At 42.4% G+C, this 12,481-nt stretch overlaps 1 protein-coding gene across 3 annotated transcripts in view; it reads left to right on the top strand.

Annotated features, from left to right (window-relative positions):
* The window catches only part of myt1a (myelin transcription factor 1a), a 45,940-nt gene that overhangs the window by 8,379 nt on the left and 25,080 nt on the right, over positions 1 to 12,481 (top strand). For all 3 annotated transcript variants that reach the window (XM_075475418.1, XM_075475414.1, XM_075475415.1), the window contains 9 exons: positions 3,127 to 3,347; positions 3,622 to 4,806; positions 5,990 to 6,109; positions 6,365 to 6,455; positions 6,930 to 7,043; positions 7,154 to 7,371; positions 9,323 to 9,525; positions 10,804 to 11,019; positions 11,791 to 11,939. In XM_075475418.1, coding sequence (XP_075331533.1) covers positions 3,127 to 3,347; positions 3,622 to 4,806; positions 5,990 to 6,109; positions 6,365 to 6,455; positions 6,930 to 7,043; positions 7,154 to 7,371; positions 9,323 to 9,525; positions 10,804 to 11,019; positions 11,791 to 11,939 — 2,517 coding nt within the window. The remainder of the gene's footprint in view (positions 1 to 3,126; positions 3,348 to 3,621; positions 4,807 to 5,989; positions 6,110 to 6,364; positions 6,456 to 6,929; positions 7,044 to 7,153; positions 7,372 to 9,322; positions 9,526 to 10,803; positions 11,020 to 11,790; positions 11,940 to 12,481) is intronic.

Genomic DNA, 12,481 nt, shown 5'->3' with positions numbered 1-12,481 from the left:
AAAGCCGTTTTTTAACAGCTTAATTACTTTTGTTTGGGCTTTTTATGCCTTTAATGTTAGGACAGTTTGAGAGAGACAGGAAGCAGGGGGCAGAGAGAGGGCAAAGACATGCAGCACAGGGCTGCTTGGTGTGGGAGTTGAACTGTGGCCAGCTGCAGTGAGGACTGTGGCCTCTGTACATGGGGCGACTGCTTAACTCACTACGCCACCGACCGCCCCAAGCTTAATTACTTTTTAAAACAAAATAACTGCTATGATACCTTCCAGTCAGGTTTTAGACAGCACCACAGCACTGAGACGGCTCTGACCAAAGTCTTTAACGACATATGTCTGAATACAGACAGTGGAAAAATGTCAGTCTTAGTTTTACTGGATCTCAGTGCTGCATTTGATACAGTTGACCACAATGTATTACTCAAACGACTGGAGAACTGGGCAGGTCTCTCCGGAACTGTACTAAACTGGTTCAAAACATACTTAGAGAACAGGAAGTACTTTGTGTCAATAGGTAACTTTACATCTGAGCAGACAAGAGTCACATGTGGAGTTCCCCAAGGTTCCATCCTGTGACCTCTTCTGTTTAACATCTACATGCTCCCACTGGCACAGATTATAAAAAACAACAGAATAAACTACCATAGCTATGCAGATGATACGCAGATATATATTACAATGTCACCAGGAGACCGAGGCCCTGTACAGGCTCTTGGTAAATGCATTGAGGAGATTAATGACTGGATGTGCCACAACTTTCTCCAGCTAAACAAAAACAAAACTGAGGTAATTGTCTTTGGAGCCAAAGAGAAACGATTACAGGTCACCACAGAGCTTCAATCTATACACCTAGAAACTACCAACCAGGCCAGAAATCTGGGTGTAGTGATGGACTCAGACCTAAATTTGTAAAAACACATTAAGGCAGTAACAAAGTCAGCCTACTATCACCTTAAGAATATATCAAGGTTAAAGGATCTGATGTGTCAGCAGGACCTGGAAAAACTGGTCCATGCATTCATCTTCAGTAGGCTTGATTACTGTAACAGCATCTTTACAGGTCTACCTAAAGAGTCAGTTAGACAACTGCAGCTTATTCAGAACTCTGCTGCTCGAGTCCTCACTGAGACCAAAGAAGTGGAGCACATCAGTCCAGCTCTGAGGTCTTTACACTGGCTGCCTGTCCATCAGAGGATAGACTTTAAAGTTCTGATGCTGCTCTATAAAGCTCTGAATGGTCCAGGACCAGAATGCATCAGTGACCTCCTGACCCAGTATGAACCTTCCAGACCCCTCAGCTCATCTGGATCCGGTCTTCTATCAGTTCCCAGAGTCAGAACCAGACATGGAGAAGCTGCGTTCAGCTTCTATGCTCCACATGTCTGGAACAAACTCCCAGAAAGCCTCAGATCAGCTGAAACACTCAGTGTGTTTAAGCCCAGGCTGAAGACACACCTATTTTCAGCTGCGTTTGGATAAAGCTCCAAATCTGCAGCTTGAGTTTCAAAACTTAATTCCATTTTAACTCCTGATTTTATCTGATTTTATCTATTGTTCTTATTTCTTTCTTTTTTGTTTAAAATTTAAATCATGCTTTTTATTTCTACTGTTTTAATGTCTCTGTAAAGCACTTTGAATCGCCCTGTAGTTGAATTGTGCTGTACAAATAAACTTGCCTTGCCTTAGTTTTACTCATGAGTGTTGGAATAGAAAGATTTTGAAATATTTGAAGGCATCTAAATAATTTTGGATTGTTAGTGTTGATGATGTTGCTCCCATACTGGCCAAACGCACAGTTTCAGGTCATTCTCCCACAGCTATCAGAGACTCCAGCTGTCAGAGGCTCTCACAAATGTCTCACCTGACAACTCATACCTGTGCAGAGATCTGCAAGCTCAAGGCAGCTGTTAGTTTTCAGGAAGGGAAATGTCTTCCTGATTGCTCTGGAAAGGGGTGCTAATAAAGTTTTGGAAATTTTTTTGGAGTGTGCTTGATGGCAGAGAAGGGGTGCAGCTTTGTTGTAGGTATATATAAAGGGAGCATCTTGGTTTGTGTTTGCATGGTCCACTGCTTTGATCAGATACAGTGTTACAGACATGAAGCTAACACAGCATCCTACCTGCAGCTGTAGAAGATCTGCCAGTCAGAGTAATAACCCAGTCCAGCACCCTCCCTCTTGTCTCTGTTGCAGTGGAACGCCTAACATGGCGATAGGAGCGGGGTTACCTCAGCCGCTGAAGCAAAGCTCATGTGTTGAATCATGATCTAAACCTAGATGTGTGAGATCAAACAATTTCCTCTTTCTTCATATTTAGTCTTTTATTCATGACAACAATGTGCTGAACTGCATGAGATGGCTGGATATCATCCCAAAATCTAAATCTGATAACCCTGAATTAAATGCACCCAAGTTGTATGCATGACAACAGCCCTCAGCCTAAGTTGTGAGGACAGTAAACTACAGATTCTGTATCATTTGGCAGTATGTTATTAAGAAGTGGCCCCACTTTATTGCATCATGGTAATATCCCACTCCTCCGTGACCCTAACCTGTGACTGACTCCTCTGACTCCTCCTACAGCCTGTTGGTTGAAGTGGTGTCCTTTGTTCATTAGTGATGCACACACATGTCCATCAGTTCAGTCCATCCAGGGTGGCTGACTTCATTCAGCCGTAAACTGGCCCCGTCTGTTCTTCTGCTTTGGAATAAAGCTCAGCTGCAGGCGTGTTTTTAAGCCTTTTCTCCTTCATGTGTCTTTTGAATGTTGGTGATTCTTTGCAACAAAAACATTTTCTTTTCCAGCTGTCATGCCTCAGTAGTTTGGCTGTTTGAAGATTCTGAGGTCATTTGATCATTTGAGTTTGTAGTGTCAGCAGAGTCTCCATTAACCTGAGGTCAAACTGAAATAAAATCATGATTACAGTAGCTACATATCATCATCTCTCCTCACACAAACAGATATTACTTGAAAATCAATGAATTCAATGTAACTTAAGTTCATGGGGTTAGATTTAGAAAAAGTTGCCATGTCATGTGCATACAGTAAAGAAGCATCAGTAGTGTTTGCATCTCATGAGGAACAAGTCTGAATAGAACAGTGTTCACTAATGCATGCCTCTCTCTCTCCTCAGTGTGTTGGGTTGCCCAATTGTGAAGAAAAGAAAGTTGGAGGAGGCTGAGGCTGGAGAGAACCAGTCCGCATCGAAAAGGAGGAACCAGCCTGCTAAACAGGCCGACGAAGACAGCGATACCGCAGAGGAGGAGGAGCAGAAAGAGGACGAAGGGGAGGGGAACGATGCCAACCAAGACAAGAAGAAAAACAATTCAAAGAGCAGGATCCACTTAATCAAACGTGAGTTCACCCACACATCTAGTGTTACCCATCATCATAGCAAACTGGAAGTTTTAGGTTTCAGTTATTAGTAGTTTCCATCATTAACACTATTATTTAGTCAAGTAAGAAAATGAAACATCTAATCCCTACCTCAGCAAACTGGAGAAACAGGGTGATTTGGTTTGAACAGAGGAGTGTGGCAGGAGAGTGCAGAGCTGAGCCAACTGTCTGAAGACGGGCTTTAGTTTCACAGGATGAAAGCTTATTCATGTATACTTATTATCATCCACAGCAGCCAGCTCACTGGTGACAACCGAGGAAACAGAAATAACTTGCTCTCTGCACGATGATGCCAAGAGCAGAAGTGTCAGCTCAGGGACTGGAAACCAAACTGAGAGGGAGGAAACGAGTGAGGAAGTGACAGCTGCTGATGGTCATCTGCACGGAGAAACAGAAAGCAAGGATGGGCAGGAGGCCCAGCTGCTGGCCACGTACCGGCCACCAGAGCAGCCTACAGAGGAGACTGCTGGGACTCAACCCCAATATACAAAAGATGAGGAGGAGGAGGAGGAGGAGGAGGCAGAAGAAGAACGGGAAGAAGAAGAGCAACAAGAAAAGCAAAGGAATAACGTAGAAGAGAGGGAGGCAGGAAGACAGATTAGGAGACAGGAAAACACCGACCACCAGTACTCAAGTGGAGATTACAACCATCAGGCCAAAGAATCAAAACAGGACCAGAGTATGAGGGATAAGCAGGGAGAGGAGGAGGAGGAGGAAGAGGAGGAAGAGGAGGAAGAGGAGGAGGAGGAGGAGGAGGAGGGGGAGAAGGAGGAGGAGGAGGAGGAGGAGGGGGAGAAGGAGGAGGAGGAGGAGGAAAGAGAGCTTGACATACCATACAATTTAAGTCCAACCACTCAGGGATCAGAAGCAGCTGTGTCACTCAGGGAAGAGAAGGTCAGCACCCTTGTGACTGAAGAAGAGGAGGAGTATGAAGAACAGGAAGAAGAGAGGGAGGAAGAGGAGGATGAGAGACTGGAGAGGGAAGCAAGCGAAGTAGTAGAAGACCAAGATGAGGACCGAGATTCAAGCAAAGCTTCTCCAAGTACAGTGGTTATAGAAGTCCGCTCTGAGGAGGAGGATGATGAGGAGGAGGAGGAGGAAGAGGAAGAGGAGGAGGAGGAGGAGGAGGAGGAAGAGGAGGAGGAGGAAGAGGAAGAAGAGGAGGAGGAAGAGGATGAGGAGGAAGGAGAGGAGCAGGATCGTGTTTCAGAGGGCTCAGGGATCACAGATGACTCAGAGAACTGGGACATGACCCGGGGGAACCTGGGCCTGCTGGAGCAGGCCATCGCCCTGAAGGCAGAGGAGGTGCAGGGGGGCCAGGGGGGCCGCAGCTCCCCAGAATACCAACCACACGGCATCTCCATCAAGAACGCAGAGGCTGCTGCTGTGGCCCACCGCTCGGCTCACTACAGCAAAGGTACACTTCCTGTTACTGTGGTCCTGTTCACACATCTATGTCGGATTTAAAAAAAAGATTAAAACAGGTTTTATTTGTGACGATTTTCATTCCAAACTCAGAGAAAATACAAAGAGAAAACAAGAAAAAGATAGAATTTCAGAAAGTTTCCTTAGAAATAAACACTTGACTCTGTTTAGGACTTTTCAGTTCACATGGTTGGTTGAATGATCAGTCGCACCACAGCTTAATCTTTAGTTGGTAAAAGGAAGTGTTTGGACTGTACCGTTTACACTTACCCATGAGAGTTAACAGTTGCAAAGCCAGCTGTACATTGCACCTGATCATTGCTACCATGGTTATGCAATTGTAGAAAAGTAACTAGGTAAAATACACAAGATGTAATTCTTAAATGAACTGTGGTTTATAATTCTATCATAGAAAGAGTTGAAAGGGAAATTTTAGAGGCTACTTTTTACCACACATTTATCTGGAAGCTGTGGTTGACAGTTGAGGATTGGGACTCTAAAATCCTATCATGATGTCGTGAATATTCAATACAGTGAATAAAGCGACATGGTAGCAGCTTAAAAAGACAATATTCAGGGTACCTCAAATATGGTATCTCAGAAATCATTTCATATCTGACAGGTTGTGCTGTTACCAGCCTTTCCTCAGCTGTTATGTACTGAAAGAAATCAACAAACATTTCCTTCAAAGTATTGTGTCCAGTGTTTTATTAGATCAAGAACAACAAATGAAAGATTTGGAAGTCAGGGTTGACAAACCTCATCCAAGTTCCTGACTAAGAAATAAGACTTCTGATGGCAGTCCCACTACAGTTTCCAACATCCATCTGAGTGGTAGGACGTATTGGTGCAATCATAGGTTGACGATCTGTTGAAAGTGGAACTTTGAGCCTGGAACAACCTGTGAGGTTACTGTGAACTGAAGTTTGAATTGACAAGAATACCCCACTTTTGCACCAAATCATGTCACTCCCTCCACCGAGCAAGTTTGTGGTAAACTATGGCGGTCAATAAGAAGACTCAGGTCTTCATTACATCAAAAAACATTACGCAGTACAACAAACAGCAAAAAGCATTGTTGGTATCTGGAGCCATTCTCGCAGATTTAGTAGCACAACCCCTCCTTTATGTTTGTGCTTTGATTTATCTTCCACATCACCTGTTCTTTTTTTCAGACAAGAAGGAAGTGAAGTGTCCCACCCCGGGCTGTGATGGGACAGGTCATGTGACTGGGTTATACCCTCACCACCGCAGTTTGTCTGGATGTCCTCACAAAGATCGAATCCCTCCAGAGAGTGAGTGCACTTTATGAGCCCAAGAGACCCCCAAGTGTGGAAGGGGAGGGGGGAGTGATGTTAAGGGGGTTATTAATACTATCACAATGACTATCACTACTACTACATCCCTCTGGTGCAGAAAGAAAATGCTGTTTTGATAACATCTGCTTTTTCAGCTCGTTTTCTTTGCAGCTACCCTTAACACTGCTGAAACTGACATCTACAGACAACTAAACATACTGACATGAATTTGCATCTGCTGTGTGTCTGTAGTTCTGGCCATGCATGAGAATGTCTTGAAGTGTCCCACTCCTGGCTGCACAGGCCAAGGCCATGTGAACAGTAACCGCAACACGCACCGCAGGTTAATAAAACACCCAAGAACACACACACACACACACACACACACACACACGCACCGAAACACACAGTATTTAATGTACCTGACGACCACCACAAATGTGACCAGTGAACATCTAACATATCACTGTGACTTATGCAGACAAGAAGGAAAGTCTTGTACAAATGCTGGAGTTGTAGGTGAACAAGCTTCAATGCTTATTTTTAAGTCTGTGCTTTGCTAACATCTCAGTTTATCCTAGTAACAGCTTCTGCATAGTTTTGGAGATATTTTTGGAGTTAAATTCTATCAGTAAAAATAAATGCTTGTACATATATGTATAAATACACAAAAATACTGAGTGAAACTTCAAGAGGAACCAATCTCTTCTAATACTACTAACACATAATTAAATTGCCTTATCAATTAACGTTTGCTTATTGATGAAAGTTTTTCTTCTATTACTAAATGCAAACATGTGGATGCATGTCCCGTCAGTCTGTCAGGCTGTCCCATAGCAGCAGCAACTAAGCTCAACAAGAACCAGGACAAGCAGGTTCATTTACAGGCTTCTGCTAGCGAAGCCCCTTCCAATTCTGACAGAGTGCTCAGGTAAGAAGCGCCATCCCCCTTAAAAGAACAAACTGATCCATGCTTACAGTGCTGAACTGCATGTTCATGTCTGTCAAGGGCTAATACACAACTTGTGACTTTTCTTCCAGACCCATGTGTTTTGTGAAACAGCTGGAGATCCCTCAGTATGGCAGCTTCCGGCCCAATACAGTGACCACCACACCTCGAGCTAACCTGGCCAAGGAGCTGGAGAAATACTCCAAAGTGTCTTTTGACTATGCAAGCTTCGATGTCCAGGTGTTTGGAAAGCGTATGATCATTCCAAAGACACCCAGCAGCTCTGACACATCACCCAAAGCATTCAAATGTAAGAGCCACAGTATTCACCCTCATGTTCCACTAATATGTTGGATAGATAGATAGATAGATAGATAGATAGATAGATAGATAGATAGATAGATAGATAGATAGATAGATAGATAGATAGATAGATAGATAGATAGATAGATAGATAGATAGATAGATAGATAGATAGATAGATACTTTATTAATCCCGAGGGAAATTTAAAGACTGTGACAGATAGCCCGTCTCACATTACCTGGGAGTTGTGAATAGACCTTGAGTTAAACTGGGCATTTTAGTTTGGAACACAAATTTTGTTAACATGACATTTTTTAATGAACATACAAGTTTGTATCAGTCTTATTTTTTGTTATTTGCATTTTCACAGCAAGTTGGACAAATGCTGTGACATTTTATCCCAGTGCAAATGGAAATTGGGGTTTTAAGTTGTTACTGTTATTGATTTTTATTGTGACTGAGTTTAAAAACTGTGGTCGTCATTTTTCACCACATGAAACCGCATATTTCAAGATGTAAGAATGATCATTTTGTGTGTATCTATTCCTGGTCCTCTATGTAAATGAACTTGGATGAAGTCCAGGACACGTCTGTCATTGATGCTGTTTTTATTGTTGACATTCTTCTTCAAGATAATAGCAGCCATTTACACAACCTCTGAACAACTGTGAATATATCAATCATACTCTTAGCTTTTGAAAGGCAAAGAAAAGGTAGAGAGTATATTTAACAGAAACCCTAAACAACCGGATCCCATGTAACATCAAACACTATGTGACGGTATTTAAGATCCAGACATAAGGATGAGAAAGACTGCTCTTGAGACCGAGCGTGCCTGAGGCGACTGTGGAGAGATTAAACTCCCTTTTAACAGGAAGAAACCTCTGGCAGAACCAGAACCAGGAAGGGTGAACATCAGAACCAGGACCAGGAAGGGTGGCCATCCGCCTCCACCAGCTGGGGTTTGAGAAGACAGAAAAGAGGGGACAACAAACACTGTAACACCATTCAAAGGATACCTGTTGGAACAGGGAAACACCAGTTAATGACCACAATAATGTCACATATACATAAAGAAAGTAAAGAGATCAGAGGGAGGAGAGGTGCATCATGGGAGCTCACCCAGCATTCTAGGCCTATAGCAGCATTTTGGATCAACTGAAGGCTTTTCAGAGAATATGTGGGACAGCCCAATAATATAGAATTACAGTAGTCCAATCCTGAAGTAACAAATGCATGAATTAGTTTTTCTGCATCACTCTGAGACAAGATGTTCCTGATTTTAACAATATTACGAAGGTGAAAGAAGGAAGTCCTAGAAACCTGTTTTATATGCGAGTCAAATGATAAGTTCTGGTCAAAAATAACTCCAAGGTTCCTCACTGTAGAACTAGAAGCCAAGGAAACACCATCTAGAGTAACTATATAGCTAGACAATTTCTCCCTGAAGCGCTCAGGTCTAAAGATAACGACTTCAGTTTGTCTGAATTTAGAAGCAGACAGTTCTGAGTCATCCAGGTCTTTATGTCTTTAAGACATGTTGTAGTCTGACCAACCTATTGGGTTCATCTGGTTTTATAGATAAGTACAGCTGAGTATCATCAGCATAGCAATGGAAATTTATGCCATGCTGTCTAATAATGTTACCTAATGGAAGCATGTATAAAGTAAAAAGAATCGGTCCAAGCACAGAACCCTGAGGAACTCCATGACTTACTCTGGTGTGTGAGGAAGATTCTTCATTTACAAGAACAAACTGAAATCTATCAGATAAATATGACTTAAACCAGCCTAATGCAGTTCCTTTAATCCCAATAACATGTTCAAGTCTCTGTAATAAGATACTGTGATCGATTGTACTCAATGGCCAAAAGCAGAAAACAAAGTGTTGGGATTCACAATACTCTGTTCTCTTACTGTTGTTCTACTAAATCCATTCTGTTCTATTTGCACTCAGCTAAATCCTTCCCTAAGGCATCCTCCCCTAGTCACTGTGTATCAGAAGATTTCTCCAAGAGCACGCTGTCCTCAAGTGGTTATGATTACAGCCAAGATGCAGAGGCTGCCCACATGGCAGCAACAGCCATCCTCAATCTTTCCACCCGCTGCTGGGAGAGACCAGAGACCCTCAGCACCAAACCCAAGGAGCCCTGCGTCAAGGTACACAGGCTTTCATTCCGATTCATTTGTTCCCATGTTTAAGTGCACAATTTTCTGCGTTCTGAAGCTGACTGATATAAATCCCTCACAGAATCTCATTTGCAAACCCTGGCAAAAAAATAATGAAATCAGCAGACTTGGAGAGTGTTTGTCCAGCTTTTTTTTTATCATTGTTATTTTTCATTGAGTAATAATACAGATATGGCATAAAACAGTTTTATATTTATAACAGCTGAATGAAAATGATTTATGAAATTGGTGTTATTTTTGGCTTCTTTTAGATTAAGTACAGGAAAAAAGTTGGAGTCACCTTGGTGATTCTTCTCTGAATCTCACTTCCATCCAACCTTCCACAGTCCATGGCTGCTTCTCTTCAGCCCACTGTGACCTGCTTTTCTCCTCTTTCGGTCTTACTGATGCTTACTTTGGCCATTTTATATTTTCCTTCATGAATCACCATTCTGCTTTAGACAAAGAAATGATGCTGGAACTTTAGTTTGATCCAATAGAAACAGAAAGATGACTGGCTGAAGAAAACCAGCACATTTCCACCATCACTGATGATAGGGGGCTGATGGCAGGTAAAGGACCAGGGGAGATGGCAGCCATTACCTCTGCAGGAGATGCACAGCTGGACTCTGACATTTTGGACTCTTTTATCATTCCATCAATCAAAAGGAGGTTTGTTGATGCTGAGCTCATTTTTCAGGATGATGCATCTCTCCTCAGAGCAAAGAGCGTTCAAACTTTTCTGTGAGACGGATCTAAATCCGAGCTCAAATTTATGATAGAAGCTGAAAAAAATGGTCCATGACAAGGCTCCATCCTGCAGAGCTGATCTGTCATCTGCTGTATGAGAAAGCTAGAGCCTGACTGATCAAGATTGCTTTTATTAGTGAAAGCTGTCAGAAATGACAGGGGAGCTGAAACTAAGTACAAAGAGTAATCTTTTCATTCACGCTTCCATCACTTTTTTTCCTCTACTTCTTCTACAAAAAATAGCAAAAAACAACAATTTTATTCAAACGTTTTAGGCCTGTTTTCGTAAACCAGCTCTGTTCAGCTGTTTGACTTTTGACCAGGTGTTGTAGAAGACCCTTATATCCAGAGCCACCTCCAGGTAGCTTACTTGTGCCAGAGTTCCTCATGTTGCAAGAAAACACTCTGGCATGTGGACTGGGGAAGCTGGGCATCGATCCACGGATTTCCTGATGGTGTTCAACCGCTTTACCACATTACAGCCACACTTCAGTTACACTCTGTCTTGTAACTCTTCAGGAGACAGACATTGAGGTGGATGAGAACGGTACCTTGGACCTCAGCATGAAGAAGACCAAGAGGGAGGGCATGCAGTCTCCAGAGCCTTCATCGTCTTCGTCCTCCTCATCTCAACATGTTGGAGCCACATTGTCTCAGGGCCACACTCAGCCAGATTGGGAGGAGCCTCTAGACTTCACCAAACCAAGTGATGTCAAGGACGAAGACCATGAGGAGGTACTGAACACACCCAGTGCAACATCTCCAATTTCTATAAGAAAAGACTTTAGGATAAAGGGAGAGTATATAACGCTGTTGGGTCATGCACCTGAGGGTACACAAGAAGAAATCAAGGACCCAAAAACGTACATGTGCTTTCATAACAATTCTGAACCCCTAGTGTCAAAAATGTATCTTTATTTTCAGCTACAGAAATGTACCTTGCAAGAGGCAAAACAAATCATACTTGTGGATTCACTGAGAAAAATTTCCACTTTTATTCCATCCACCCCAGGGTCACAGGGGGCTGGAACCTATCCCAGCTGTCATCAGGCAAGAGCCAGGGTACAACCTGGACAAGTCACCAGTCCATCACAGGCCCAACACAGAGGCACCCATACCTGTGGTCAGTTTAGAATAACCAGTTCACCTAACTTGCATATGAAGCCAGAATGCCCAGAATAATACAATGTGGACAAAGAAAGAACAACAGAAAAAGGTCCCAGCCCTGATTCCAAATGGGAACTTCCTCATTGTGGGGTGATAGTGCTAAGCTCTTTTCTACCATGCAGCACAACCTGGCAACTAAATGAAGATTAAAATGCAATAGGATGAATGAATGCCACAATAAATAAATAAACTGTCAGAATGCTAATATCAAAACTACAAAGTAAAATAATTAAGAACTATGATGGAAAGTGAGAACATTTAACCATCTTACACTGACTGAATGAACAAATTCATTCTTATGTGTAATTGCTATGTGACCTATGTCTTACATTTCTTCAGATGGAGTATACAGCTCCTTCATATACCTCATCTGAAGGTGAGGATGAGGACCAAGATAACCTGGAGGACAGGAAGTACCCTGGTGAAGTCACTACCACCAGCTTCAAGGTCAAGTTTCAACCCAAAGACAGCAAAAAAGAAGTTCTTGTGTGAGTTTTACATTTATTCAAAACCTCCTCTGAAAACTTGAGGAATCACTTTTCTAGTTTTTCATTTGATTGTAACTTGCAATTAAGAACCATTGTTAAGTTCCATTTGGAGGTTAGGTTGCAGATTAAGTTAAAATTAAATTAAATTAAAAGTAGAAGATTTTCCATTTCATGTTGAGGTAAATTATTGTTAAGGCAACGGCGTAGCCAGAAAAAAGACATTGGGTGTGCCAAGTTTATTTTCAACAGTGTTACACCTCCACAAACATTTAAAAGAATATATCTCTGGAATACAACATTATTAACACAAAACATATCCACACGTTGTGTGCGTCCTCATCAGTAACAGTGAGCAGTAGTTCACAGCAGGTCTAAACATTCACGTGTGACGTGCGCTCAAATCAGTCAATAACAAAGTAATACAAAAAGCACACTTTGTGTTCTCAATAAAACACAGAAAAAAACACAACACAGACACACACACACACACACAGACACACGCAGACATACGCACACACACACACACACACACAGACACACAC

This window comes from Odontesthes bonariensis, chromosome 10 (genome assembly GCF_027942865.1).
Source record: "Odontesthes bonariensis isolate fOdoBon6 chromosome 10, fOdoBon6.hap1, whole genome shotgun sequence".
Classification (NCBI taxonomy): domain Eukaryota; kingdom Metazoa; phylum Chordata; class Actinopteri; order Atheriniformes; family Atherinopsidae; genus Odontesthes; species Odontesthes bonariensis.
The sequence above is the reverse complement of the archived record's forward strand: the minus strand, read 5'-3'. Positions and strand labels throughout refer to the sequence as shown.